At 45.7% G+C, this 27,849-nt stretch overlaps 1 protein-coding gene across 4 annotated transcripts in view; it reads right to left on the bottom strand.

The window, feature by feature from the left end:
* Positions 1–4,123: 4,123 nt before the first annotated feature.
* The window catches only part of Fam168a (family with sequence similarity 168 member A), a 58,368-nt gene continuing 34,642 nt past the window's right edge, over positions 4,124–27,849 (bottom strand). The window contains exons 3-8 of one of the 4 annotated variants that reach the window (XM_036187194.1): positions 26,427–26,453; positions 20,438–20,563; positions 13,465–13,607; positions 11,184–11,388; positions 9,859–9,989; positions 4,124–9,277 (exon numbers count right to left, since the gene is read on the bottom strand). In XM_036187194.1, coding sequence (XP_036043087.1) covers positions 9,877–9,989; positions 11,184–11,388; positions 13,465–13,607; positions 20,438–20,563; positions 26,427–26,453 — 614 coding nt within the window. In that variant the 3' untranslated portion in view covers positions 4,124–9,277; positions 9,859–9,876. The remainder of the gene's footprint in view (positions 9,278–9,858; positions 9,990–11,183; positions 11,389–13,464; positions 13,608–20,437; positions 20,564–26,426; positions 26,454–27,849) is intronic. The other 3 variants (XM_036187212.1, XM_036187203.1, XM_036187223.1) reach the window with 3 other exon arrangements.

Below are 27,849 nucleotides of genomic sequence, written 5' to 3'. Positions count from 1 at the left end.
AGAAGCTCAGTGTGGGAGGGGGAAGCAGCATGTGCAGAGGCCAGACAACAGGTGGGAAGGGCTGGAGGCTTCTCCACAGCAGTTAGGACGAAGCAGAGCCTCAGTCCTCCTGGTCACCATGTAGAGCACAGCCGCTCCTGGAGCAGGAAGCTGTTGGAGCTGTCTGGGTAACAGGTGAGGAGAAACAGAAGGACCCAAGAGATTCCTAAGGCAGACCTGCTAGGACTCCTTATGGGGTATGATGCAGGGGATTAGCTCCTAGTCATGTCCAAGGTATTTTTGTATGAAGCCCTGGAGCTCTGGGGAGACAGATCTGGGTGATAAGAACAGCTTACAAACATTCAGGTGGGTATTTACAGCCAATAGGGCAGGGAAGGGCCATTTTTAGAAAAAGGCCTCAGGGCAGATCCTAGGGCCTGGCAATAAGAAAGCCATCAGGGGGCTGGAGGTATGGCTCAATGGTTAAGAGCACTGACTGCTCTTCCAGAGGACCTGGGTTTAATTCCCAGCACCCACATGGCAGTTCATAACTGTCTATAACTCTAGTTCCAAGGGGTCTCACACCTTTACACCTATGCACATAAAATAAAGTTAAATAAAATTTAAAAAATAAAATAAAATAAAGGATCAGGATCCTGGTGGCCAAGAAAGGGTGTAGAGTTTGGGGAAAGTTGGCTGAGAGGCCAGGAGGCTGTCAAGTGCCCTGGGAGTGGGGAAGTGGTGGACAGGGCCTTGGCGAGTTTCCTAAGCGGTGTGGTGAGAGATGAGCTAATACCAGGTAAATCAAGGGACATCATCCCATACCAAAGCCACCATGGCTGGTGGGACCTTAAGTTAGGGTTTTGTTAATGTGTGGTATACTATCTAACATGGGAGAGAGTGCCGGGCGGTGGTGGTGCATGCCTTTAATCCCAGCACTCGGGAGGCAGAGGCAGGCGGATCTCTGTGAGTTTGAGGCTAGCCTGGTCTACAGAGTGAGTTCCATGACAGCCAGGGCTACACAGAGAAACCTTGTCTCGAAAAACGAACAAAACAAAAAGGGGGGAGTAGAGAGAGTAACAGGCAAATCCTGCTGGCTGTCCCATGGCGGCTGAAGGACTAGAACCTGATAGAACTGTGAGGTGTGGAAGCCCGGTCTACAGGACTTGAGAAAGCCTGGTTCATTGAGGACAGAAGCTTCCTGGGCAGAAACAAGGCTGGCCTAGCAGTGGCAGGAATGGAGGGAAGAAAAGAAAGAAAAGCGACCTTTGACAGGATGGGCACATGTTTTGAGTGCCCACCTATCCCTGCTTCTCCCTCCTACATCCTTCGGGTAGACGGTCCTCTGTGGGACTCTGTGAACTGGGTGTGTTCAAGGAAATGGCCCCTATGGCTGCAGGGCACACTTGACATCCACTTGTTCTATCTCAGGGTTTGGCTTCTCAAATTGGCCTGTCCCTTCAGCCAGCCAACTCATGAACCCCACTTATCTAGGACTTAGGTGACACAGCCCACTTGGGTCTGTGTATGAGGATAAGAGTGTTTCCTGGAGGATAAGGCAGGAGGTGGGACCCCATCCATTCTCTGGGATGGCTAGATTAGAGACACATTCATATACTAGTCAAAGTGGAAATAACATGTCCAGGCTTCCAGGCGGGTGAGGACGCCCCAGTCACGATGAGGACAGGACCTTGCTCCTGCTTGTTCGAAGAATGGCTTGTTTCCTCATTTGCTTCTTGTGTCGGTTTCCCAACATCAGGGCAAAGTGGTGAGAGATGATGATGCAGATGTGACATTCATGGTCTCCACAGCCCCACCTACTCTTGGAAACTTTTGTACAAATCCCTGCAGCCCCCTCCATGGGTAGAGGTGGGTGCTGGAGGGAAGAGTAGGCATTGGGGTCCCACCTCTAGCTCTCTGCCCTCTCCTCCCTTCACCAGGTCCATGATGGATCACGGACAGAATGGAAGGCTGGGAGGATATCATGAGGCCGAGTGAGGCTTGGCGGGAGGTGTACCAATTAACAGTTCCCACTCTAGCCTGGGCCAAGGTATGTCTACTGGTCCAGTAGGCCTAGCGCCACCCCATGGAGGGTTTTACTGGTTCTTGCAGCATTGGGATGGAACTCAGCCTCACCCAAGCAAGGCAGACTGTATGTACCTCCAGCCCTTGGTAGGTCTTTAAATGTCACTGAATCTTCTGCAATGTGGAGTAAACACAGTGGCACACACCTGGCTTCACTCCACTTTTGGCCAGTTTTTCCTACAATTGAACATGTTGAACTGTCAAGGCCAGGCCCTGAGAAAGAAAAGTGGTTAGATGGCCCAAGACAACCCATTGAGGCTTAAATGAGAATGGCCCCATATGGCTCATTTATTTGAACGCTTGGTCCCCAGCTGGTGCAACTGCTTGAAAAGGATTAGGAAATGTGACCTTGTTGGAGGAAATGTATCACTGGGGACAGGCTTTGAGGTTACAAAAGCCCATGCCATTCCTAGGTAGCTCCTATGTGTTTGTTCGTTCTTGTTCTTTCTTCCTGCCCGCCTCCTATTTTTGGATAACGATGTGAGCTCTCAACTACTGCTCCTGCTCCATGCTCCCCATTCTGGATTCACCCTCTGAAACTTTAAGCCCCAATAAACTCTTCTGTAAGTTGCTTTGGTTATGGTGCCTTCACAATAGAAAAGTAACAAGACAAAGCCTGAGCAGCATTAGCAGTCACCCTGAAGGGAAGGCGATTCAAATGTACAGGGGATAAAAAAAAGAGTCTGTAAAGACTGCTCGTATAAGGCTCTGTGGACTTCAAAGGCCCTGTAATAAGCAACCAAGCCCCCCTGGGCTTCCTGACACTCCCTCATTGCTTTGAGAGGAAAAGGGTCCATCCTTTAGGAAACCATCTTCTAGGCTGGGTGGTGGCAGTGCATGTTTTTAATCCCATAACTCAGCAGGTAGAAAGGTGTGAGTTCAAGGCCAGCCTGGTCTACCCTGTCTCTGAAAACAATAACAACAAAAAAAGAAACCATCTCCTCTGAGATGGGCAGAACATGGACTGTAGTACCTGGAACCAGGCCAAGTGTGAATTCCAACTTTACCTTAGCCAAGACCCTCCCTTCCTTAGCAAAGCATGAGAAGCTCCGAGATCAACAAGCAGAAGTGGGCAGCAAGCACTAGCCACAAGACTCAACAAATGGCCGAGTCTGTCACTAGTTCTTCCTCTTCTTCCTTTTTCATGCTGGGGGGGGGGGTCTCCCACATAAGTACACTACACTGAGCTATATACTCCAGCCTTAACAGATGTCAGCTCTTTAACAACTTCCCCAGGTTTCCACCACGTTATCTGGTGCACATGCCGAACCTGATGCTCCACAGCTCCCATACATTGTGCCTGATTCCATAGTCCCAAGAAGACACAGGATTTTTTTTTTTACCCCTTGTGACGTCTTTCTCATGTGGATGAATTTTATGTATATGAATGCCTGCATGTAAGTGCACCATGTGTGTGCCTGGTGCTCTAGAAACCAGAAGGTGTCATAGGATCCTCTGGAAGAGGAGGTATGGATGGTTGTTAACTACTGTGGGTCCTGGAACCCAAACCCTGGCTGCCTGTGAGAGCAGCCAGTGCTCTAACCTCTGAGCGTCCCCCCAGGTTTTGAGACAGAGCATTCATGTTGCAATCCTACCCCAGCCTCCAGAGCACTGGGGTTCCAGGTGTGTACTCAGAACAGAATTGCCTGGGGGAGAAGCGCAGGGACTCACTGTCCGGAGGTGGTCTGTGCCTCACTCACCCAAGAACCACTTGTTGTTGGTTTTTTTGGGAAACTTTAATAGTTGTTGAATGTTCTACAGCTTACAGTAAATATCATAGTTACAAACTCTTGGCTTCAACCTTTCAGAGTGATCACTATCTGATCTTCAAAACAAAACAAAACCCAAAGGAATCCAAAACAACAAAGCCAGATTTACACTTCATTACACACAAGTGTGGCCACAGGGCTTTCCAAGCTTTACACTCCAGGCTGTGTTTTGAAAACACCTATAAATTATTTAATCAAACTACTTGGAAGACACTGGTCAAAGGTTTATTATTATTATTATTTTTCAATGTTTTTATTTGTTTTTAAAATGTGAGTTCCAATAAAATTTAAAAATTAGATTCCAACCTGTAGGTTAAAATGAATTAAAAAATACAAAATCATACACAACGCTCTCTTCACAGGGATGTTACATGCCATGAGAACAAGCTTCTCTGTCATGTGATATGAAAGAAGGATGCAGATGCCTTGAAGACAGGAAGGGGGACAGGCCCTGGGCCTTCAGAGATCAAAGACAACTCCAAGGTGCAGGAGGCCTAGCCTTGCCCCACCTTGTAAGGAGCATGGTTCACAAGACAGATCCAGTCGATCTGGCTGACCTGAGGTCTCTGGGCCAGTCCTACTCTTTCCTTAGTCTGACTTTCATGCATGAGGAAGATGGCTGGAGCCAGGATGGCTGAGCTGGGGTCAAGGATAGATGCTAGGGTTAAGCCCAAAGCAGATTTCACTCATTTGATTCCCGTGGGCTGCTGCTATCTGTAAAGCTGTTGTATCTGTTCTCCTGGAAAGAAAATGGTCCCTCAGGCTGGAATGGATAAAGGACAGACACACTGCCGCAGCAGGGATACTGAAGAACTACAGATATAGCAGCCACAGAGAAGCAGGCGCTGCTATGTCCCTCTTTGGCTCTGTGGCAACCAGTTTCAACTCCTATGTTCCTGGCTGGCGTTCTGACTGGCATCAACAGTTTGTAAATTAGGAAATACCTGCAGGAGAAACTGAGGGAGTGGGACCCAAGTCTGGCTCAGGCAAGTCTGGCCATGGAATGTTGAAGCTGGCCTGCTGGGAATTTCAAAGGCTGAGTTGTGGAACCATATAATGCTGAATTTCACAAATTTTTTTTTTCTAGGAGAGGGAACAGGTGTAGGAAAAGGACAAGCCTGCTACCAGCCTGGCATGTCCATAGAAGTTTGTCTAGAGACTTGGGTGTATTCTGACCAGTGAGCATGGCCAAGTTTCTACCACTGCTTTGCTCCCCTTTGTCCACTCCTACCCTGGCTGCCCTTCTCTAGGTTCCCAGGCTTGACAAGATACTAGGGGCCACACACTCAGCAGTGCCATGGTTAACACAAGATGGAAAGGCAGAGCTCCCTGAACATGAATCACACATGGGATGATGACTGATTCAGCCAGAATGCCGTGAAGACCACGGAGCCCATAGCAGGGGCAAGATATTTGATATGCAGAAAACTAAGCCGGGTCAGCATGCCTTGTTTGATGTGTCATGTCTGCACAATAAGGATGCCAGAATTGGTGACCAAGGGACTTGTCCTACTTTTATGTTCCCATGACTCATTTCTGAAGGCTATTCAGGGCACAGCATCAAGCCTTCCAAAGAAAGCTCTAGGTCTCAAACATGGAACCATCTAGATGCACAGAGCCTAGTTAGTCTCTCTAGGACCTGGTGAACAAGCAAGCCTGAGGACTCCAGATATGCTTTCAGAAGTTCAGGCTTTATGCCATATCCCCTTGAAGTGCCTTGTTGGATCTGAGAATCAGAGAGCCAGAGTGTGCAGGCTTCCAAGAAGCAAGACTCCCTGCTCAAAGATGCCTGGGACTGTCCTCAATCATCTTCAGGACTGGACAGTGTCACCTTGGATGTTGTGAGTTAGGCCTTTTGTGGCAACTTCTCAGCTGGACTTACCCCCAGGGCCTATTATAAGTCTCGGCCTAAAGCAGAAATTCTCAAAAATCTGCTTGGCTGACAGATAGGAGCTCCCCCAAGTCTCCATAAACTCTTCTGTGTGGGGCAGCAGGAAGAGCCGAGGATCAGGAATTCAAATCCAGGCTCCTTCACTCATGAGCTGTGTGTCCCTGGGCAAGTCTCTTACCCCTTCAGAGCATCATGACCCCTGCCCCCCATCTTTAAAGTATTGGTTTTGGCAATCAGTGTCAAAGTACTTTATATACAAAAAGAAGTTTGGGCAGACAGATGTGTGTGTCCCTGGTGAATACTCAGGGAAGGGGGTATGTACTTCAGAGTCAGGATAACAAGAAGGAAAAGGTATTTTATCTCATAGGAAGAAAAAGTTGTTTTTTGGTTTTGTTTTGAAAGCATAGCAAGAGACTTTCAGGCTTTTACTCACTGGAAGTACTCCAGTTTCCAGACCCAAACTTCCTGGCCCAGGGATGCTGAAGATGGTCACGTGGTGCAAAGTGGGGCTGATGAACAGAGCCACCTCCACCTCAGCTTATGTGTATGTAGTGATGCCAGTGTGGCAGGTCATGATGTCATGTGCACATCCCTTGTCCTACGGTGAGAGGTCCTTTCCAGCTCTGGCCTCATCTATCTTGACCACTGGGCCATCCAGAATCTTTAGATGATACCTAGGGTACCCCTGCTAGGTACCTATGACCCTGCCAGAGCTGTCTGTTCATCTAACCCAAGGCATACACACACACTGCACTCTGGGACTCAGTCCCTTTGCCACGACTCCCCAGGCTTGCCAGACTGAACTGGGGCTCTTGTGCTGTTACTGAAAAAAGGTTAATTGGTCTGGTTCTCTAGACTATAGCATGTCAGCACTTGATTTTCACCTTGGGGCCTTTCTGATCTTGAATCACAGATTAGGTCTAAGATGAGGTACAGAGCATAGATGCTTCAGAACATGAGCCTATGTGTGGATCAGGCTTAGAGAGATTAGAGCCAGCAGGGGATTCTTTACCAGAAAGTCCCTGTCCTTTTCTGAGCCTTAGATTCTCTATGCATCATGCCTTCATCTCAGGCATAAACCACATGAACTATGCGGGGCACAAACAGCATTTACTTACTGGCGTGGAAAGAACAAACGTTAAGAAGTCATTCCTAGGTCTCTTTTTGTATCTTTTACCAGGGCACCTGAAGGCCACAGGGTCTAGGAAGCCTGCTAGGATTCCAGCATACAGCTCATTTTGGGCCATTTCATTTCCTTCTAGAATCTGTTCCCACATGTGTCGAGTGGGGGGACTAACTGGCCCTGCCGCTTGCTCCCAGGGCCAGTCCAAGGCTGTGAAGTGCTCTGACATCTGTGAAGCACCTGACACGTGCAAAGGTATCCTGTGATTATTACCACCATTACTATTTTGGCATTTTCAGACATCTAAGATATAATCTATAGCAACCTTCATCCACCTCTACAAAACCAAAGAGGGTAGGAGGAGGCATTGTGAAAAGCAGACCAACACTGCAAACCTTTGTTTGGAAAGAAAACCTTGTCAGCACCCCAGAACAACTGAGTTTTCTCTTCCTGGTCCTGAAGTTCCTGGAAGGCCAGGAAGGTAGGAGCCCTAACTTCTGGCTCTTGGCCACAGACGCTGATGAACTCTGACCTCCTGGGAACAGTCAGACTGTTTCCGAGGTCATTCCAGCTCAAGGGCTTCCTTTTTTTTTTTTCTTCTTCCTTTAGGGGAACATGGGAAATAGGAGGAAGGTGATGTCCAAGTTCACATGAATTTAAAATGAAAATAGTTTGAGTCTCAAATGTTACCAGTGATCCAATTTTACACAGTAAGATATTCCTGTTCCACCCAGTGCTGGGCAGGCACAGGAAGGTGGCAGCCAATCCATTTCCTAGCTGAGTCTAGGAAGGACTTCTTGTCCCAGGGGTCCCTCTTCTTCTCCCAGATGTGGTTTTATCTGCTTGGCCTCCTCCTGGTCTCCTCTTTTGGTGGCTTCCCATTCTTTCCTCTCTTCTTGGGATAAAGGACTGCTATCCTAAGTGCAAAGCCTCTTCCAGCCAGCTCACCCGCTCCTTTTCTTAGAGAATAAACACTCTAGATGTCTTCACAGGCTTTCCAAATGCAATTTCTGTTCCTGCCATCTGCCCTGTGTGGCCTCTGCTTAGTCTTCAACCCCCACCTTTGGAGTCCGTGAGGGAAAACAGCAAAGAAGCCCAGAGGTCATTCCAGAGCTCACCAGATGTGGGCACTGCTGACTTAATTTTTACAAAGCCAAGCCAATCCATCCCTTGCTAAATGTAGGCAAAAAGCCAGTAGGTAGGAAGGCTGCATTTAATGCTAATTTACTATGAGGTTCAGAGAAATCCTTTCTGTCTCTCTGGGCCTCAGTTTCCTCATCTGTCAAATAGGGGAATGGATGAGATGATGAATGCTAAGGTCCCTTCAGTTCCATGAGTATGAAATGATTATTGCTATTGTTTTTCCTTCACTATCCTGACCTTCAGAACCGCCAGCTCCCACCTGGAATGTGGTTCCTTCACTTTGGCCGTGAAATGGCACAAGGTAACCAAGAGCTTGGCCTGCCTGCCAGCCCCACAGACAGACACGTGTGCCCTGGCATGGGGAAGGACAGAAGGGCAAGGGAGAGAGATGCCACAGTCCACTCTCTGAGGAGGAAGCTCCTCAGAGTTGGGTCCATGAGGCTCGAGCTGAGGGTGGGATTATGCAGGCCCCTGGCCTTCCGAAGCCTCTGGATGCTGGGATCCCACCACCATGCAACTGTTTGGCAGGTCTGAGGTCAAAGCATCTCTGAAGGAAGTGCCAGGTCAGTTAACATCACTGTGCAAATCAGAAGGTCCAGGCCCATGGCCAGACACCTTTCAAACTAGACTGAGCACCCTCTTGCCCTTTCTTCACACTCCTTTCCTGGTGTCCTCCCTCCCACCACCCTTCCCCAAATTCTCTGCTTTCCCAGGTTCTGAGCCTGGGACATGAAGCTGCTGATAACATTCCTACATAACCAGGTGGGTTTGTTCTTGGTCTGTTGCGATGGTTCTTGGAAGATATTTCTTCGTATTTGAACTAATCTTGCTTCAGCAAAATGACAATCTGACAGATGTGGCCTTCTCAACAGCCCCGAGTTCCTACCGCAGACCTGAGGGCCACATCTGTTATGCTCTCCAGATGAAATCTAGCCTTTACATGAACCATCGCAATAAACCTCACTCTCTGCTTGCTACTAGACTGGGATCCTAGGGACAGGATGCTTAGGGGAGGAAGGAAGTGCAGAGAGGCCTGGGCCTACTCAGGTAGGAAGAGGGGCTAGAGCCAGCAGGGCAGTGGCTAAGAGGGAGGCACAGGGGGAGGCTCCTAGATATTAGAAAAAGCAGCTTTTACAAAACCAAAAACAAAAATAAAAATCATTCAAGATGCATAAAGTGACCCTTGCACTTCCGCTGTCTCTTCTTGCAAATAGAGGTGGTGCTGCTAGGGGACTGCTCCAGCACCGGTGTAAGACTTGAGTAGTTGCATACAATGTGACTCCAGATCTGGGGGAGGAAGGGACACTGTGAGAGAGTGACACTCCACAGACCACTTGAGAAATTTCTGAACCCCCTTCCCCCAGCCTGGGAGACCTAAGTGGAGCCCTCCATTCTTCTCAGGGAGCAGCAGGCTCTCTGTCTGTGGAAATTGTGCTGATCTGCTGAAGATAGTTTAGGGAGCTGGGGTCAGGGTCTCTACTTGGCTGCAATCAGAGCTGATAGATGTTTTAGGCAAGACTTCATTTGAAGAACTGAACCTCTAGTTAAAAGATATCTGAAGACCATAAAGAGCACAGAATTCAATAATAGAGGACAAGAATTAAAGCCCCATCTCAATTTTAATTGGCTGAGTGATTTTGAACTGTGTATTTATCTAAAAAATAGAGCTAAAGATCAGAGCTACTGTGAGGAGTGTAGCAATTGTAAAGTGAGAGCTAAAATGAAGAGTGACCTTAAAGAACCTGGAGCAGGTAACAAGTGATGCTGCGGCCTACTTCTATGACACCTGTGCTCCAGACCCAAGCCAGGACTTTCAGGCAGCTCCTTAAGTGTCCCCTCCTTTCTCCCCTATCCCTGGCCCTACTCACTTGGATGGGCTGCAGGCTTTACCAGTGCGGGGGCACATAGCTGTACGCAGGGGTTCCTTGGGCCCTGTACGTGGGCATGGAGACAGGGTGAGCCCCAATTGCAGTGTGCTGGGGTGTGGTCAGCAGGGTACCTGGGCATCGAGAAAGAAGAGGAAACCTGAGTAACCTTAAACCATAGCCTGGGTACAGAGATAGAGAGGAGGAAAACAGTCTTTTACATGGCTCTTTTTCCTGTCTACATCCCCATCACCCCAGACTGCCTGGTGAGCACTGTCCTTTTTCTACCTTACCAGGCTTCCCCTCCTTAGGGTGAGGGGTCTTTTGGGGTGCTGGAAGACAGAATCACTATTCTTAGGAAACACCCTTTTATTTGCATGCTTCTCTTATTGCACACATACTGAGTAGGAACTGTTATCTTTCCTGGTTCTGTCTTCTACATATACTCACCTAAGTACTTAAGGGCAAGGCTCTGTTCTGCTTAAGGAACTTTCCTTCCAGGACCTTAACAATAGGCTGGCACTGATCAAGTACCTAGCAGCTTGTGTACTGAGCAACCATGCTACCTTCTTCCTTCAGCTGGCAACTTAGCTAGTTCTTTAAGCTTGGGTTTTTGTAAGGTAGTCACAACCCTCTGGTCTTCATGCCCTACATGGGAGTGCCAATGTTTCTAAGGCTACACTTCCCACCGTTATCCCCAAGGTTCCTTAAGGGCAGGTCTTATACCAGAGACTCCTGTTTCTCTCAGCTCTTACAATGAATTATGGGAATGGTCCTTATGCTCCTGCCTGCTAATTAACAGTGTGCCTGTGTGCTCTTCCCTGGGCTCCCTGTTGCCACTGGAGGCCTACTGTTAACATTTCTCCCCTAATCTCTCCTGATCCAGCTATAGCCACTTCAAACCCTACCCCACTTCTCCCCTATGGCAAGCTCTGGTAGCTCCCTCACTCAAAAGCATTCCCTCATCAGTGGTGCCAGCCACCCTCCCACTCTCATCCCCACTTCTCGCCTGCCTTAAACCGTTTCCACCCTGTGACCAGACTACACTGACTTCCCTTCCCACTTTCACCTCTGCCTGGCCTCCATTCCCAGTTACTCAAGGCCTTGCCCAATATGCCCATCTTGGGTGCAATCTTCCTTATCCCTTTGAATAATTTAGACCCTAAACATCTAAATTTTAGAGGTCCCCTCCTTGGCTTCCCAGAAAGCCCCCTGCCCTGGCACATGATTCCTCATGCTGGGCTGCTGCCCAGTTCCATGACTGTTCTCCAATGAGAGGAGTCCTGAAGGACAGCAAGGGAAGCCTAGACAGACGCCGCTGCCCTTACCTGCTGACATCGCCATGGTGGTACCTGCCACCATACCCATGGCCACACCGTTGGTCCTGGGGGCAGCAACAGGAGCTGGGTAGATGGCAGAGGGAATGCTGTTGGGCTGGACAACTGTGGTGTGGTGGATGACATGGGGCTGGGCAGCATACACGGGCTGTGTGTAGTAGGCTCCCTGGGAAGAGAGGCCAACGTCACATGGGTTCTGAGAGCAGGAGGGACAAGGAGAGGAAGGAGATGGTGGGTGGGGAGCTGCTTTCCCCAGGCTTTAGGCAACCAGGTTAGAGAAGTTCTGGCCTAGGGACCCAAGTCTCACTCTATAACTAGGGTAAGTTCAGTGCTGACTTAGCTCAGTCTGAAAAATAAGGCCCTCCTCATTCCATCTTGCTGCCCGCAGTGGCCATGGAGAATAGTGAGTAAGAGCTTTTCTCTTGTAGCCTTGGCTTAACATTTTTTTTCCTTTTTTTTCCGAGACAGGGTTTCTGTGTAGCTTTGTGCCTTTCCTGGAACTCATTCGGTAGCCCAGGCTGACCTCGAACTCACAAAGATCCGCCTGTCTCTGCGTCCCGAGCACTGGGATTAAAGGCATGCACTGCCGCCACCTGGCATTGGCTTAACATTTAAAATTTTTCAAAATTTGATTCCAAGGCACTACCCTAGCTGCCCCTAATTTAACAGTAAGGAATACAGTCAGTTTTTTAGCATGGGGAACACCAGAACACTGCCACATAGGCTTATTAATGGCATTCACACACTGGTGTGCGTGTTGTTGGCTTATGTCTGCTCTGTCATTACTGGGATGCATTTCCCAAGGCATTCTGGAGACAGTGTTCTGAAGGGATGTTCCCCTTCCCAGCTCAAATGGTTCTTCCCAGGTGCTACATTTCATGGGCCTCCTGAGCCCTGGGGGCAGACAGAAGCATCTGAGATTAATCCAGAAAGTCTCTGGTTTTAATAGTAAGTAACAAAAGCTTCACTGTAATCTTAGAGGTTAGAGAGCATAGGCTAAGATACTATGCCATACTTGAGAAAACTTGATTCAAGCCTCCCGTTTTCTCTATTTACTTACTTACTATTTATTTTCCAGGCAGACTACCCTTGAACTCACTATGTAGCTGAGGATGACTTTGAACTTCTTCCCAGTACTGAGATTAAAGGCACATGTTGTCACGCCCCAGTTTTGTAGTAGACTCTGCAACACAGCTGGTTTAGAAAAATGTTTTCTATTAGTTGTTTGTGTATGTGTGTGTGTGTGTGTGTGTGTGCGCGCGCGCGCGTGTGCGCGCACTTGCATGTAGGTCTGTGTATCACTTGCATGGATGCCAGAAGAGGGCATTGTATCTCTTGAAACTAGAGTTATAGATGGTTGTGAGTTGCCATGTGGGTGCCTGGAATCAAATCCAGGTCCTCTGCAAGAATGACAAGTGCTCTTAACCACCAAATCATCTCTCCAGCACCAACATAGCTAGTTTTAGGCTTTGTTTTGTTTTTTTTCCCCCTCCGAGACAGGGTTTCTCTATGTAGTCCTAGCAGTGCTGGAACTAGCTCTGTAGACCAGGCTGGCCTTGAACTCAGATACTGGCCTTGCTCTGCCTCTTGAGTGCTGGGATTAAAGGCGTGCATCACCACTGCCCGGCAACAAAGCTGGTTTTTAAACTCCGAAGTACTCTCCTTACCACTTACACCTCATGTTGAACTGTCACGTCAAAAGAATGTGCCACGGCCACGCTGGAGTATCAAGCAGTTCTCCCCTCTTGCCTCCTGTTAGTTACACACATTCTCCAGCGGAAGAATCCAAATGGGGCTAAGCACACTAAAGAATCGCTTGCCTCAGGTCACAGAGGGCACTGGTAGCAGACACTGTATATTTTTTTCTTTCTTACTTGGCTCATAGATTTTATCCAGGAAGGGGAGGGGTGAGATCAAGAGAGGAGATCAAAACAAGTGATAGCATAGCCTGGCACAGCCAGTAACTCACAGTGTGACCTCAGACAGCCCTTTTTCTCTGCAGCCTCAGCTTCTCTACTTGTTCAACAAAGGAGTTGAGCTAGATGATTTCTAATGGTCCTCTGACATTTGGGGCTCTGCTAACGTAAATGACACCATGCTCCACCCTTTGAGAGTGAGGCAGAGTAGGCAGTCTTGCAGGAATATTGCTTTAATGACACTACAGTGAAGATAGCTGGCCAGACCCATGAGCTCTTTTTTCTCTTCCTCAGCCCACGCCACCCCGTCCTGGCTGGAGGCTCCTGCAGAAGAGGTTCTCCATGTGTACACCTACCTGGGCATACAGATTCTGCTGGGGGTAGGCACTTCTGATTGGATACATGGCCGTCTGATAGGGACTGGGTGATGGGGAGTAGGGGGGTGGAGCAGTATTACTCTGGGTCGGTGGGACCTTGTATGGTGTCCCTGCAGTATATCCTGTACCAAGGCAATAAAAGAGACCTCTAGTTAGTTGGCAGAACAGCATTGCTTGAAGGCAGCAGGTCCCCAGTAACAATTCCTCAAACAAGAATGGGTTGAATCCAGCTGGAAACACAGATGAGGACAGACAAGAGAACAGGGCTCCACCCGCAGAGCTGTGGCCCCAGGTAGCTCCCTCAGTCCTGGTGAACAGGGCTGCAAGCATGATTTGGGCGTCTTTTATTTCTCTGGCTTTCCGGGCTCTCATCCAAAACAGAAGCTAGAACCAAACAATCTCTATGGGGCCTTTCAGCTGAGAGACAACCTGGGGTTCAGAGCTGCCTGTGTGGAAAGGCAGGTATACACTGACAGACGCCCCTCAACTCACTCATTTCCTTTTGCTATTTTCTCATTCTGGTTCCTCACTTAGCATCTCAGCGTACCTTCTGTTGTTGATTCCACCTTTCTCTGCTTGCTTCCCCCATTCTCTCCTAACTCCTTTGGTTTTCAGTCGGGGTCTCACGAAGCCCAAGCTGGTCTCACATGTGTATCCTGAGTACTTCATTCTCTCTTTTTCTTCTCTTATCTCCCATTAATGGGCTTCACCAATTACAATCCCTTCCTCTTCACAGGTTTGAGGGTAAAAACCCCATTAAAAAATAAAAAACAAAACAAAACAAACAGACAAACAAACAACCCACCACTTTGCTCTGAAAGGCTGGCCTTTTCCGTCTTTCCTGTGGTTGGAGAAGGGTCGCCTCTGCCTCAAACACCTGGAGTTAGCAATCAGGAAGACATATACTGACCTAAAACCTAGCCCATGTCTGTGTCTCAGAAGGCTGGACAGAAGCAGAGCTCACAAGTCAGGCCAGGAGCCACTCACAGTGCTCTTACACTGCTGCCTTTGAGTAAACTTGAAGAGTAAGATCTTAGGGTTAGAGAATAACTTGACACAGAAGTCAGCAAGACTGTGTTCCCAAGACTCACCACCTAGAATTACCCTGTGGAACCTGATGAACACAAGGGGCCACATCCCTTCAGGAACTCCTAAAGCCTCTGCCCTCTTCTGTGGGGACCTTAGTTTTGAAGCCCTGGGGGGAGATGTTGCATTTACCCCTTGGTTCTATTCCAGTTGCCCTGGCTGTTATTGCTGGACCTTTCTGGGCTTTAGTTCTGGCCCATAAGACACTTACCAAGGACCCTGTTAGCTCCACAGAGCTTTTTTCTAAAAAAAAAAAAAAAAAAAAAAAAGAAAGAAAAGAAAAAAGAAAAAGAAAAAAAAGACAGGAATAAGGATGGAGCAGGCTTTTGTTGAAAGCAAAGAGATGTGGGCTTAGGTCTGGCTTTCTGCCAAACTTGGGTAAATAATGCCAAACTTCTAGATCTTAGTTTTAGGAGGGGAAAGGATAAGTCTTTTATAATAGTGTAAATGATGAATTTCTAAGATAGGATATGCACAAGACTTTTCAAATTTGTTTTTACTACAGAACATGTGTATAAGTGTTCATGTGTGTGTGTACCTAGGGTTTCCTACATACTAGACATGTATATTCTACCACTGAACTATATCCCCAGCCCTCTTTTTAATCTTATTTTGAGATAGGAACTTAGTAGATTGCTTAGACTGGCCTTGAACTCACTTTGTGACTCAGTCTTACCTCACACTTTCAATCTTCCTACTCCAACCTCCCCAGTGCTAGGATCATAGGCTTGCACCAACCACAAGGCTGGACAACTTGTTCCTGCCACAATGGTAGTTACAGAGACCATATGATCCTTAAATCTAAAATATCTATTATTTGGTTCTTTATAGGAATTTTACTGACCCTTAATTTAAAGGTAACAACAAGATGTGAGGGTGCTAGGGATGTAGCTTCAGTGGCAGAACCTTGGCAAAACTATGTGTTTGATCTCCAGTACAGCAAATAAAAAACAAAAAGACACCAAAAGACAAAAGAAAGATGTGGAGCATCCTGCCGGAATTTAGTATCTTCTTTATGTAGGACACTATGAATCAGAAGCCACCTGTCTCCAAATGCACTACCTACAGAGCAGTGGTTACAAGCAGCGTGGGAACTGAATGGCTGACTGGGCCCATGTGAACTGGTTATTACTTTCTCTCTCATTACGTAGAAGACAGTAGTAAGCTTCCTCTCCAGGGGCATATGAGCACTTAAAAACTACAAAAGGCGAGAGCTAGACTGTGACTATGGTCTGCTCCAAGTTGGGACACAAACTCCAGGGCTCCAAGATTCTAAAATTTTATAATTCTTTAACAAGTCAACAATACAGGCAGCTTTCTTTTATATGCCTGGAGAACATGCTCTGGGATTTCTAGTTTTCCCAAGGAAGATGCATCACTTCATCTAAGCCACAAAAGCAACCACATTACAAAGTAGGCTGTCCCTCTGCAGAGAATCAAAAGGCTCTAGGAGAATGCGGAAGAATTTGGTTTCCACACCTAAGAATAACCTTGTCAGAGAATGTTTCCTTCTCTTCGTGTTATGAAACAAGACATACACACTCAGAATACAAATCAGTATCTAAATAGCCATGGCAGCCAAAGGAAGGCTGGTTATAGCCTGTTGTGCATCTCTAGATGCTTGGGATAGGAAGCAGAACTGCAGAGCTGGGGGAGACCTTGGAGATCTCTATCACGAGAACTTCAGAGATGGGAGATGCTACATGGAGAGTGACTGCCCACAGAATCGTGCTGTAACCACAGTGTGTCTCAAGGTTACCAGCAGGGGCAGAGGATCTTCCTAAGGCTGCAGAACCCACCCAAGTTCGGGCCTTTTCCTGAGATCCTTTGAGTCAGCTTCCAGTATTGGGAGTATCTTCATTTGGACTAGATCATTTCAGAGGGCATTTTTGATGCCAACACTCTAAGTCCTTAGTATTTCAGTAGGACGTCTATGAGGACATCATCTGAATCCTGTCCACACCCCTGGGGAACACTGAAAATCTAGGGCTAATATCCTTGGCTTAGATATCATTTTTGTGTATCTAAGTAAAAGAAGCCACTGGGTTTGTTGCAAAAACATCTCATGGATTTTTACTCAAATAAATTTAGACCCAACTCATTCCCTGGAGGGCTAGCTACTTTGAAATGAACGCAAAATCTGAAGGGCACAGAACGGGAACTTGGGGATGCTACCCCTTATAGGTATTCGAGGCTTTCACTCAACCCTCTCCTATTCTGAGGAAGAACCTGTAACTTAGAAATGCATCAATTTTCCCAAAATTGCACAGCATATCCACAGCCACAGAGCTGGCTCCAGAGGTCAGAGTTGATGTTGCTCTGGGCAGAGCTGTCTCTGAGTTAAACATCTCTGCAATACAATCTTGGGCATCTGGCATACTGGCCTTTGTATCCACGGTTCACTAAAGGCAGTGTCATGACACAAAGGGGTTCTATCACTACAAGTGCCAACCCTGCCGTATAAAGAGGTTTTGCTTATGATGCCTGCCTGTTGTTTGTCTCAGGTTTCTGGCTATAGTTTTAGGCTCTGTCAAATGGAGCATATAAAGAAACCATGTGCATTAGCAAGATAAAGCCTCTATAGCCCTCTCTTCAACCCTGCTTCACGGTCATAAATCCTTTTCAGTTGTACAGCCCCCACTACCTTCAAAGACATTGATGTTCACATCAAGGATACCTTTTACACTAATTGGCTTATTGATCATCATGTTTATACATCGGGACAAAGCCTGGACAAAACAGCACTGTATGTCTGAATCCCGTCTTGACCTCTAAGTCTCCTTGTTGGTGGCTAAACACTAAAGCATTGAAAAGGTAGGAGGATACCTAATTATGAACAAGCTTTAGCAAGTATTGGTTACATTAGTGTGAATTTGTCAAAATGCCCTGAATGTACTGTGGCACTAAAAAGCAACAAAATCTGAAGGTTTGGAGGAGCTTTTGTGAGCCTACATGAGTCAGTCAATCCCAAATCCACTTAAAAAGTTATATCCATTTATATATTACTTGCTTGAAAGAGAGTGATACATTTTAGTCCTATCTAGAAACTTGACAGCTTCTCTAGGAGGGGAGGGCAGGATGTGACTTCTGGACATTTCTGTGGGACTTTTACAAGACTTCAGCACAGAAGGTAAGGATTCTGACTGCCTCTGGAAGGAATGAGACCCTCATTCCTAGAGATATGGGAGCAAAGCTTCGAAGGCTAGCTTACTGATGCGAGTAGCTAGAGAGAGGACTCCGAGAAGGAAATAGGTACACAACTCCAAAGTAAGGGAACCGGGAGTCCAATAGCTAGCAAGGATTTTAAAGGGGACCTAGTCCAAGGTCATCATTTTACAGTTCAAGAGACTAATGGCCAAGACATAGCCATGAGTTATCCAGAGTTATATAGAATCAAGACTTGAGTCCTCTATCTTCCACACCAGGCCTCCTTCTGCTCCACTGTAGTAACTGGGCCTTTATCCACCTACATGCACACTTGTGGACTACGTACATGTCACTTTATAACTTTAAATATGTTCATTCTGTTCTACCAGAAACCTCCCCATGCTGTCACTCCTTTCGTTACTCTTTCTGAGACCGAGTCTCACTATGTAGCTCAGATTGAACTAAAACTTGCTTTGTGGCCTAGGTTGGCCCTGAACTTATGATCCTCTTGCTTCAGCCTCCTGAGTGCTGGGATTACTGTGGGAGCCCATTTTCGGGTTCCTGGGAGCTTTCCCCAGCAGGTCTGCATAGAGGGAATGAGTGCAGGTGTCTGAGATGGTCTGCACTTGGCTGTGCTGGGGAGGTCTTTTGCTCCACCCTTGGCGTTTCTATAAATACCCTGGGTCAGAGACAGTCAGGGCCTGTTGGAATAGGTTCCAGGCCCTCTCGAGGGCCTGTATCCTGTATTTTCTCTCTGTTTATCTCAGCAATATAAATCCTTCTATCTAATATTTCCTGCTGCTCTCACTCAAGAAAACTCTGGGAAGCTGTGGGGTTGGTGGGTAAACGCCCTGCAGATCACATGTGCTGAGTTGCCACGCCCACTTTATTTGCCTTTTGAGAGAGTAAAACCAACCTCACAAAGACTAAGAAATTGAATCCTAGTCTGAAAGTTATTTATTTTTGTCCAGTTGTGCTGCCATATTAATTATACAGCATTGGGTATACTGCCTTTTGAACCTTTGAACTTTCAAAGTGGGATAAAAGTCCACCCAAACTTTATAGGACTATAAACTTGATTGAACAAGGAGCTGATTTTGAAAGCAGAATCTACAAAAGGTACACCATGCTGAGTTAGTAGATGTTGACATATAAGGACAATGGCAAGGGGGAGAAAATAACATTGGTTTTGTTGTTATTGTTGTTTGTTTTTTAAAGAAAAGGGCTTTTACCATGTAGCCTTGGCTGGCCTAGAAATTACTATGTAGACCAGGCTAGCTTTTATCTTACTGAGAGACCCATCTACCTCTGCCTCCAAGTAGAGAATTACAGGCATGTGGTAGGCTAAACATTGGATAGTTTATTTATTTTTAAAGATTTGTTCTTATTTTATGTGTATGAATTTGACTATGTGCGTGTATGGGCCCCATATCTGTGCCTAAAATACACAAAGAGGCCAGAAGAAGGCACTGGGTTACCCGAACTGGAGTTACAGATGGTGGTGAGCTACCTTGTGGGTGTTGGGAATCGAACCTGAGACCTCTAGAAGAGCAGCCAGTGCTCTTAACTGCTGAGCTATTTCTCCAGTCCCAACACTGGGTATTTTATACTTGGTCTCAGCCAAAAGGCTGAGAAGCAATGACACTGGCTATTTAAAAGAAAATAAAACAAATTCCATGAGTTTTCCTAGCTCACTAATCAGCCACCTTTCTACAACATTCTGCTAAGGGCTTGTCCAGCTCCTGCTGGCATAAACTCAGAAGCCAGCGCTCATCATATCCAAAGCCAGCCATTCCCATGCCCAAAAATTACCACAGGCACAAGTTCTTCCACTCGATAATTTCTAAACGATGGTCCTTATTGGAATCTTTTGTGTTACCAATTAGCTGTAAAGGTGACAACATCAGTTACCTCACTGAGCTTCAGGTCGAGTATGACCAATCTGTGTGCTGGAGTCTGTCCCTGTCATACCATGTTCCCTCAGTGTAGCTTACATGAACTAGGGTAGTGTTTCTTACATAGAGGACAGTTTTCTTCACCAGAGGAATACTGAGCCCTATCTGGAGACATTTTTGGTAGTGACAATGGTGCTTTGCTACTGGCATCTAACAGAGAAACACTACCGTTCCTGCTAAACATCCTACCATGCATAGGAAAGAATTCATTTGTCCCAGATGCCAGTAATGCTAAGGTCAAGAAACCCTGTGCATGGGAAGAGACACACAAAGCCTTCAACAGTGCTTTGATCCTTTCCCCTAAAATGAAGTAACAGTTTTTCACAAATTCAACTTCTTGGCCCAGGAGTGCTCCTCTCTCACCTCTATGGGTATCTTAAAGCTGAAGGCATGATCAGAGATATTCATCTTTCTTGAATGACAAAGGCCAATTTTTTTTTGCATGAGTAGAACCTCTTAAAAGCGTTTTTTTTGTTTGTTTGTTTGTTTTTTGTTTTGTTTTTGTTTTTCGAGACAGGGTTTCTCTGTGTAGCTTTGCACCTTTCCTGGAACTCACTTTGGAAACCAGGCTGGCCTCGAACTCACAGAGATCCGCCTGCCTCTGCTTCCCGAGTGCTGGGATTAAAGGCATGCACCACCACTGCCCGGCTTAAAAGTGTTTATACTAAAAATGTCATTTTAAAAATTCCCTTTCCTTTCTTCCTAATGAACAAATCAGTCCTGACCAAGGGGAACAAGGAAAGGAAGAGACAGGCTGTATTTACTGAAAGCCGCAGAGGATGCTTGGTAAGTTCGGTTCTCGGTCCCGGTGTCCACTGGGAGGTGGAAGGTGCCTTCAGTGCCACAGGAAGATGAGTTCTGTGGCCAGGCCTGTTTCATCAGCAGAGTGGCTTAAGGGAAGACACAAGAATGGCATTAGGCAGAAGTAAAAAGTGGGCCCCACCATTTACAGACACAAAAGCAAGGGTCTTGTGCTAGACAGAAACATAACTCAAGGAGCCTGCTCAGACACACAGAATGACTCAGCCTTTTTGAGATGTGATAGTGGGTTGGAAGGAGTACTGAAGTAAGCTTACAAATGACTTAAATCCAAGGAAACATAACACTTAAATACTGAAAATCAGGATTTTTTTCTACCTATGATTAAAACCATGAAGATGCCCATGGCTTCACCATCTTCTACCTGACCAGATTCTGATCTAAGATTGTGGGATAGTCCTCTACCACGTTCTCATGAACGTGAAGCAACTTGAAATTCTTTAACAGTGTACTGGGCCAGATTAACTGAGTCTTAAATAATTCCCTCTGATCTGAAATCTTATCTGGAGGTATGGTTAATAAGTTGTGAGTTGCACCAGGTGTGGTGGTGCATTCCTGTAATCCCAGCACTTGAGAGGCAGAGGCAGGTGGATCTCTGTAAGTTTGAGGTCAGCCTAGGCTACATAGAGAAACTGTCTTGAAAAACCCAAACCAAAAACAGACAAATGAAAAAAAAAAGTTGTGAGTTACTTCCAAAGAAAAACTAACAAGTAACTACCATTTTATATGAACCTTGCTGGAACAGTATCTCCTCTAACAGACTGAGCTGTGGCCATGGCAGCCTAAAAGGCCAGGGTGAGATAGATACATCTTTTGCATATGTCTGAAAATCTCCTAATAGGTGCTACTGGATACTCCAACTGAGATAGTGCCTTATGAGTTAGAAATGATCCTTTGGCCATTATGAAAGTGTCAAATTGGGTTAGGTATGTTACCAAAATTAGTTTGAAATCTATAGAGACTTTCCAGGACAGCTCAAAGCTCAACTTGAGAAATTTCATTAAGTATTTTAAAATTGGGGAATGCTTAAAAAACTTACCGTCATGGTATCCTGAGGGAAAGGAGAAAGAGGAAATAGGGGGAAATGCAGAAAGAAGAGAGGGAAGGAGGGAAGGAGAGAGGGAGGGAGAGAGGGGGAGATTAAGGGGGAGGGGGAGAGGAAGAGAGAGAGAGAGAGAGAGAGAGAGAGAGAAGAAAGGAAGAAAAACTATCCTTTCAAATACCAGAAGAGACACATTTTTTTTATCCAAATTTCTATTTCATGGTTAAAAAAGGATTAATTTTTTTCTTTAAAACATCTTTTACATTCTAATAAGATCTTGGGAGTCTTGGACACAGTGTTTTAAAGCATGTTAACAGAAGTGGGGCTGGACTGGCAACAATCAGATGGACTTGAAATATTTTAATATGGGTAAAGAAAGCCAAGGAAGCCTAAGAAGAAAGTATGCTGGTCATCTTGATTCCTTCAGGGTCTGCTACCTCCAGAGAGATTCTACAATGTCTTTGCTGCCCGGTTTACAGCTAACATCTCTGTTCCTTCTACCACAGAATGATAATGGCTAGAGAAGGCTGTTTCTGTGGATTCTGCTGCTTTTTCTGAACTAGAATCAGAATGTGGCTGCATGGGCTGACTCTGCTTGCAGTAATGGCCCGCAGTATATACAGCAAATGCCGAGGAATGAGCAGGAAATCATGGGCAGGAAAGTGACACTAAAAGGAGAATCTGGCAAGAGAAATGGAGACAGCGCAGCTGTATGTAGAGCCCAGAGCCCTTGCTAGACAGCCAGCCAGAGTTGTGTAGCCCTGCAGGAGGAGGGAGTCGGCTTTCAATAAACATCTTCAGGGTCTTTCTCAAGAGGGTGGAAGGACCGGACCCAGTTAGTGTCAAAAAAATCTTATCACAATGTCTCCAAATCCAGGGATTGACATTCCACGTGGCTGGAAGGCCATACCATCCCCCAACAACTCCGTGCTGTGTCGAATATGTAGCTCTGAGGAGTCAAATAGACAAGTCCATGCCCGGAGATCTCAGTGAGGCTCTACCAAGGACCAAGAGGTCTAAATTTGGCAGTAAGAATTTGGAAAATTTAGAGGTCCTGATTTGTTCCATTTTCCCCCCCTCTTCTGAGTGGGGCATACTTACAATTTTCATTATAAGCCAAAAGTCTGACAATTGCCTGAAGGACTGTGTGACAACTGAAGTTAAATCAAAACTAGCCACAGAGTACTGAGGCCTAACTGCCCCAGCACTGAGGGGAGTGCCACGGTGGACAGGAACACACGTGGGTTACGTCACTGCACACAAGGTACTTACGGTCTACTGGGGATGCAACTCAGCCACACATCAACCAGGGAGTGAACAAGACAGCGTGTCATAGTAAAACAACGGTGCAGATTAATCGGGAAAGAAGCAAGTGCCACGGTGTCATTGGTTGTCTTTCCTAGGAGATCACTTAGGCTAAACTGTACATTTTCCAAATAAAAGGGAAGCTTCTTCTAGTTTTATTATATACTGAAAGCAAACAGCATTTTCTGCATCTTTTATTTTGTTTTGTTTGTTTTGAGACAGGGTTTCTCTGTGTAACAGCCCTGGCTATCCTGGAACTTGCTCTGCAGACCAGGCTGGCCTCGAACTCACAGAGATCTGTCTGCCTCTGCCTCCCAAGTGTTGGGACTAAAGGCATGTGCCACCACACCCAGCTGAATCTTTTCTTTATGCCAGAATAGTTAACAATTTAAATAACTAGATAAATGTGAAAACTAAATGAAATGAATTTTTATCAGTCAACTTATCCTCTTCATTAACTATATGATTCTGTTTCTCTGTTCAATTCTATAGTAATCCTTTCTGATAGTGGTAACAATAAAAATGCAGAGCTCAGCTTCTACATGAAACCAATCCCAACTGAGTGAAGCTTTTTTTTAAAAAAAAACAACAACTTTATTTTAATTTTATGTGCACTGATGTTTTGCCTGCATGTATGTGTGAGGGCACCAGATCCACCAGAACTGGAGTTACAGACAGTTGTGAGCTGCCATTTGGGTACTGGGAACTGAACCTGGTGGGTTCTCTGGAAGAGTAGTCAGTGCTCTTCACCATTGAGCCATGTCTCCAGCCCCTGAATGAAGCTTTTAGCAGCATGGCGATAGCAAGGGCTCTCTGTTAGGCACCTGTTTTGGGATGCTAAAAAGGAACTACTTCCTAAAAATGTTTTATTCTTTGACTTAAGCTATAGTCAAGTACAAGTGTACCACATATGAAAACATCATTAATCTGTTCACTTAAAACTTTATGTACTTACTATAGATGTGTAAAAAGTGTAAAAAGGACGGGGGGGGGGGAGAACAGAACCATGTGGAGGGCTATGATGCCTGTCACAGCAGGCTGCCCACATCTAGCTGCTGAGTTGTTCACTTCCTGGATATGGGACCCTCACGCCCTTTGACACTAGAACAATCTGTTAAACACATTTACAAAGAAAGGCAGCAAGGGACCATCATCCTGAACCAGGTACTGAGTCAGGAAATCTGAGATATAGCCTGGGCTCTACCGTTTACTAGCTGTGGGACCTTGGGCAAATCACTTAATTGAGCTTTAGTTTTATTGTATCGTAAACTGGCAGCACTAATCACCCCCTGGTTGCTTCACAGTATTGACAGATCACCAGTCTTAACAGTTTCTAGTTCTGGGAGCTGTACTCCTCCATCCTTACAGTTGTGGCCAACTCCAGTTGGAACTCTAATTGTCTCTTACCTCAGCCACTTCAACTGCTTGCTACTTAATGCTTTGGGTCTGTTTGTTTTAACTTGTCCCTTCTAATCTCCAAGCAATAGCCATACTGGTCTAAAACTCTAAGCTGAATTATAAAACTCTTAGAAAAATTCCATGGGTCTCTGTTGCCTACAGGCTGCAGATCCAACCCCGCTGCATTGGAGACTCCTCTGACCTAATACTGATGGTCTCTTGTGGTTGAACTGAAATATTTTACATTGGCTCATAAGTTTAAGCACTTGGTCTCTGGTTGGAGGTGGTATTTTGGAAGGTTGTGGAACCTTTGGGTGGCAGAGCCTTGGGAGAAGTAGGTTTTATAGGCTGGTCCTACTTCTTGACCTCTGTCTTCTTCCTGACTGACACATCTCTCTTGGTTCTCTAATCTTATCACTCTCCAACCCACACTACTATGCACAAACTCTTATCATCCCCAGAGTCTGCCGAGGAGCTCTACTTCTCTATGGTTTTGTCCACTCTGCTAGCTCTCCCGGCACATCTCTCCTCACATTCCACCTAGTACACAGGTATTAAGTAATCAATCATGAGTTCAAGACTCGATTCTACTATGAAGTCTTTTCCTCTGCCTACTCTCTGACCACATTATCCCACATAATTGACATCCCAGTTCCTGTGAGTCTTAGAGGCCTCTGTACCTGGTTGCCTTGAATGTCTTCCCAATAAATTGTAAGTTTCTAGAAAATGGGGGCCTTGTCTTACTGGTTTTTGTGTCTTCACAGGGCCAGTACAAGGCCTGGCACAGAGTGCTCTGAAGTGCTCTATCCATACTTCTTCTCATGAGAAGCTCTAAGTCAGCGGCTCTCAACCCTCCTAACGCTGCTCCTTTAATACAGTTCCTCATGTTGTGGTGAGCCCAATCATAAAATTACTCCTGTTGCTACTTCATAACTATAATTTTGCTACTGTTACTAATTGTAATGTAAATATCTGTGTTTTCCCGTGGTGTTAGGTGACCCCTGTGAAAGAGTCACTCGACCCCAAAAGGTCATGACCCACAGGTTGAGAACCACTATTTTAATTGGAAGGGTGAGTAAGTATGCAGCCTTCTCTAACTTTTAGAGTCTTTTGTTCAAGTTCATATATTCTGCACCAAACAAACAAAAAAAAAAAACAAAAACAAAAAACCTCTCGTAAGTGGTAAGTGAAACAGTTCTGTAGCTAGTACTATTGAAATAACAATGATTACAAGAGGCTAGAACATTTGGCATTTAAAAGAACCTTGAAATCATGTGACAAGAAAAACTCTATGGCCTGGGGACATTAACAAGTTGCCCAAGATCACACAGCCCACAGCAGTAGTGAAAAGAAATTTCACAGCTCATCTTCTGAAAGATGTACCATGCATAAAGATGGTACTTCCCACTTTTCAACATCAAGATTAAAAGTTGGGAAAACATTCAAAGATTTTTACAAAACTATCATGAGCAGCCCAGGTGAGTGTGGCAAAAGTGGCAAGTTTCTCCCATGGTCCCTTACTGTCTATAACAAGAAGGACCTAGTCAAGTTACACTGCTGGGACCCTCACAGGTGCCCAGAAGTTCCCGTGGTGCCTTGGGCCTGGAGTCCACACTGCCCAGAGAACTCAACTCAGATCTCTCACCCACTGGCACACTTGGCCCATACCTTTCATCATTCAGAAAAATGCTTCAAAAATGAAGCCAGAGCTCAAGATCAGGATGATGGCAACAGAGTGTTTCTAAAGTCAACCAGGTCTTCAAACATGTCAGACTGCTAATGGAAATGGAAAATCTGATCCTGGGGCCATCTGACTGTGTTTTAGGGTCTAATAGGCATAATCAAGGGGCTCCTCAGAGCCTACCATAAAGCCAACAGAGGAGCCACACACAGGCCTAGAATTTTCATTCATTTGCTCGAATCAGGCAGCCAGGTTAGGGTGTGAGACGCCTTTTAGTGCCATGATCCTTTATTACTGCCCTATGGGAATGGTTTATGTGTGTCTCCAACCCATGATTTTTGCACCATCAGACATGTTCCTGCATGCTATAGGAACTGCTGCTGAGCCACCTGGGGGAGCCCAAGCCTAGGAGGTGGGATCTGGGGAGGAAAGGAAAGGGAATCTACCGTTGTTACAAGATAACACATTCACAGGCCATAATACAGATGAGGAAAGATAGCTCTCCTACCATAAGCTGAGTGCAGGAACTGAAACTCTGTTGGATAGAAATGTTAGTTTAAATTACCACTAAGAATTTGTGCAAAGTTGTACATATTGCAGTTATATAATAGACTTGTTTCAAGATAGCAGTTTCCCCCAGGTTGCATAAGAAGCAGTGAATGGAGAGAATGGGAAGTACCTCCCCCTGGAAAGGGTGACAGACTTGCCATCCAGGAAAGTTCATTAGTTGCAGAGAAGCACCTCCTTGGATGCCACAGGATCTTCCAGAGAAGTGACTGAAAACTGCCTAGATATAAACAGGCATAAGGTCTTGTTCTTTGCTTGTCTATATTAAGACCATTTCAATTCTCCCAAGAACTGCTGAGGGATTTCAAGCATGATAGAGACTACAATGAGGAAGAAATAAAGGCTCAGGGGACAATTAATGGCCATCACAGGCCTCTCAGAGAACTAGGTTGAATGCAGAGATATTCCATCTAGGACAGTGCTATGCTGTAGAAGGAACATGACTATGGGGTCAGACAAATGGGTTTGAATCTCATATCCATGGCATTTAAAATCTAATTCTGAAAGTTACTTTATCTCCTCTGAGCTAAACTGGAGGCAAGAAACTCTAGCTTACAAGACAAAGGTAAAAAGGCGCATTTGTAACTTGCCTTACACAGAGCTTCAGTGTGCAGGTGTTTAGAAACAGATTATTTCCCCCAAGTTTGTAATGTACAAAATGAGAATGGAAAAATTATATGCATACTTCAGTGGGATTATAATTCAAATGAGCCTGGCGTTGGTGGCGCACACCTTTAATCCCAGCACTTGGGAGGCAGAGGCAGGTGGATCTTTGTGAGTTCGAGGCCAGCCTGGTCTACAGAGCAAGATCCAGGAAAGGTGCAAAACTACACAGAAAAACCCTGTCTCAAAAAACAAACAAACAAACAAACATTCAAATGAAACAAGAGATGAGAACATGCTTCTTATGAGAGTTTTGACATGAGTTTTCTATTTATCCTTCTTTTCACTTTCAAGTTATAGTATCAGGAATATGATAAACCCTTTGCTTCCTGGATTCTGAAAAAGAAGTCTTGGCTAGCTTTTGCCTCCTGTGAAGTTAAATACCTAAATATGATCCCTGAAATTGGCAGGCACTTGGGAAGAAGCCCAGGTACCCACATAGCTTTCAGAACTAATGAAAGAATGAGCTCTTCCCCTGTATCCTGAACAGATGAACCTAAGGGAGCACAGAGCTACTAAAAAGAGCTCTCTGTGAGCAATTTCTTGGTCTCCTTGAAGTAACTGAAGGAAATTTAAATCTTCATGGCTGGCTCCTTGCAGGAAACTCCCTGAATCACAAATGGCCAGCTCTGCCAAGAAGCTGAGATTCACTTATAATGTTCCCTCTGATCTTGAGCCTTTATGGCAGGAACTTCCCCCCT

Source organism: Onychomys torridus, chromosome 1 (genome assembly GCF_903995425.1).
Source record: "Onychomys torridus chromosome 1, mOncTor1.1, whole genome shotgun sequence".
NCBI lineage: Eukaryota > Metazoa > Chordata > Mammalia > Rodentia > Cricetidae > Onychomys > Onychomys torridus.
This window is presented reverse-complemented; position numbering and strand designations above follow the sequence as displayed.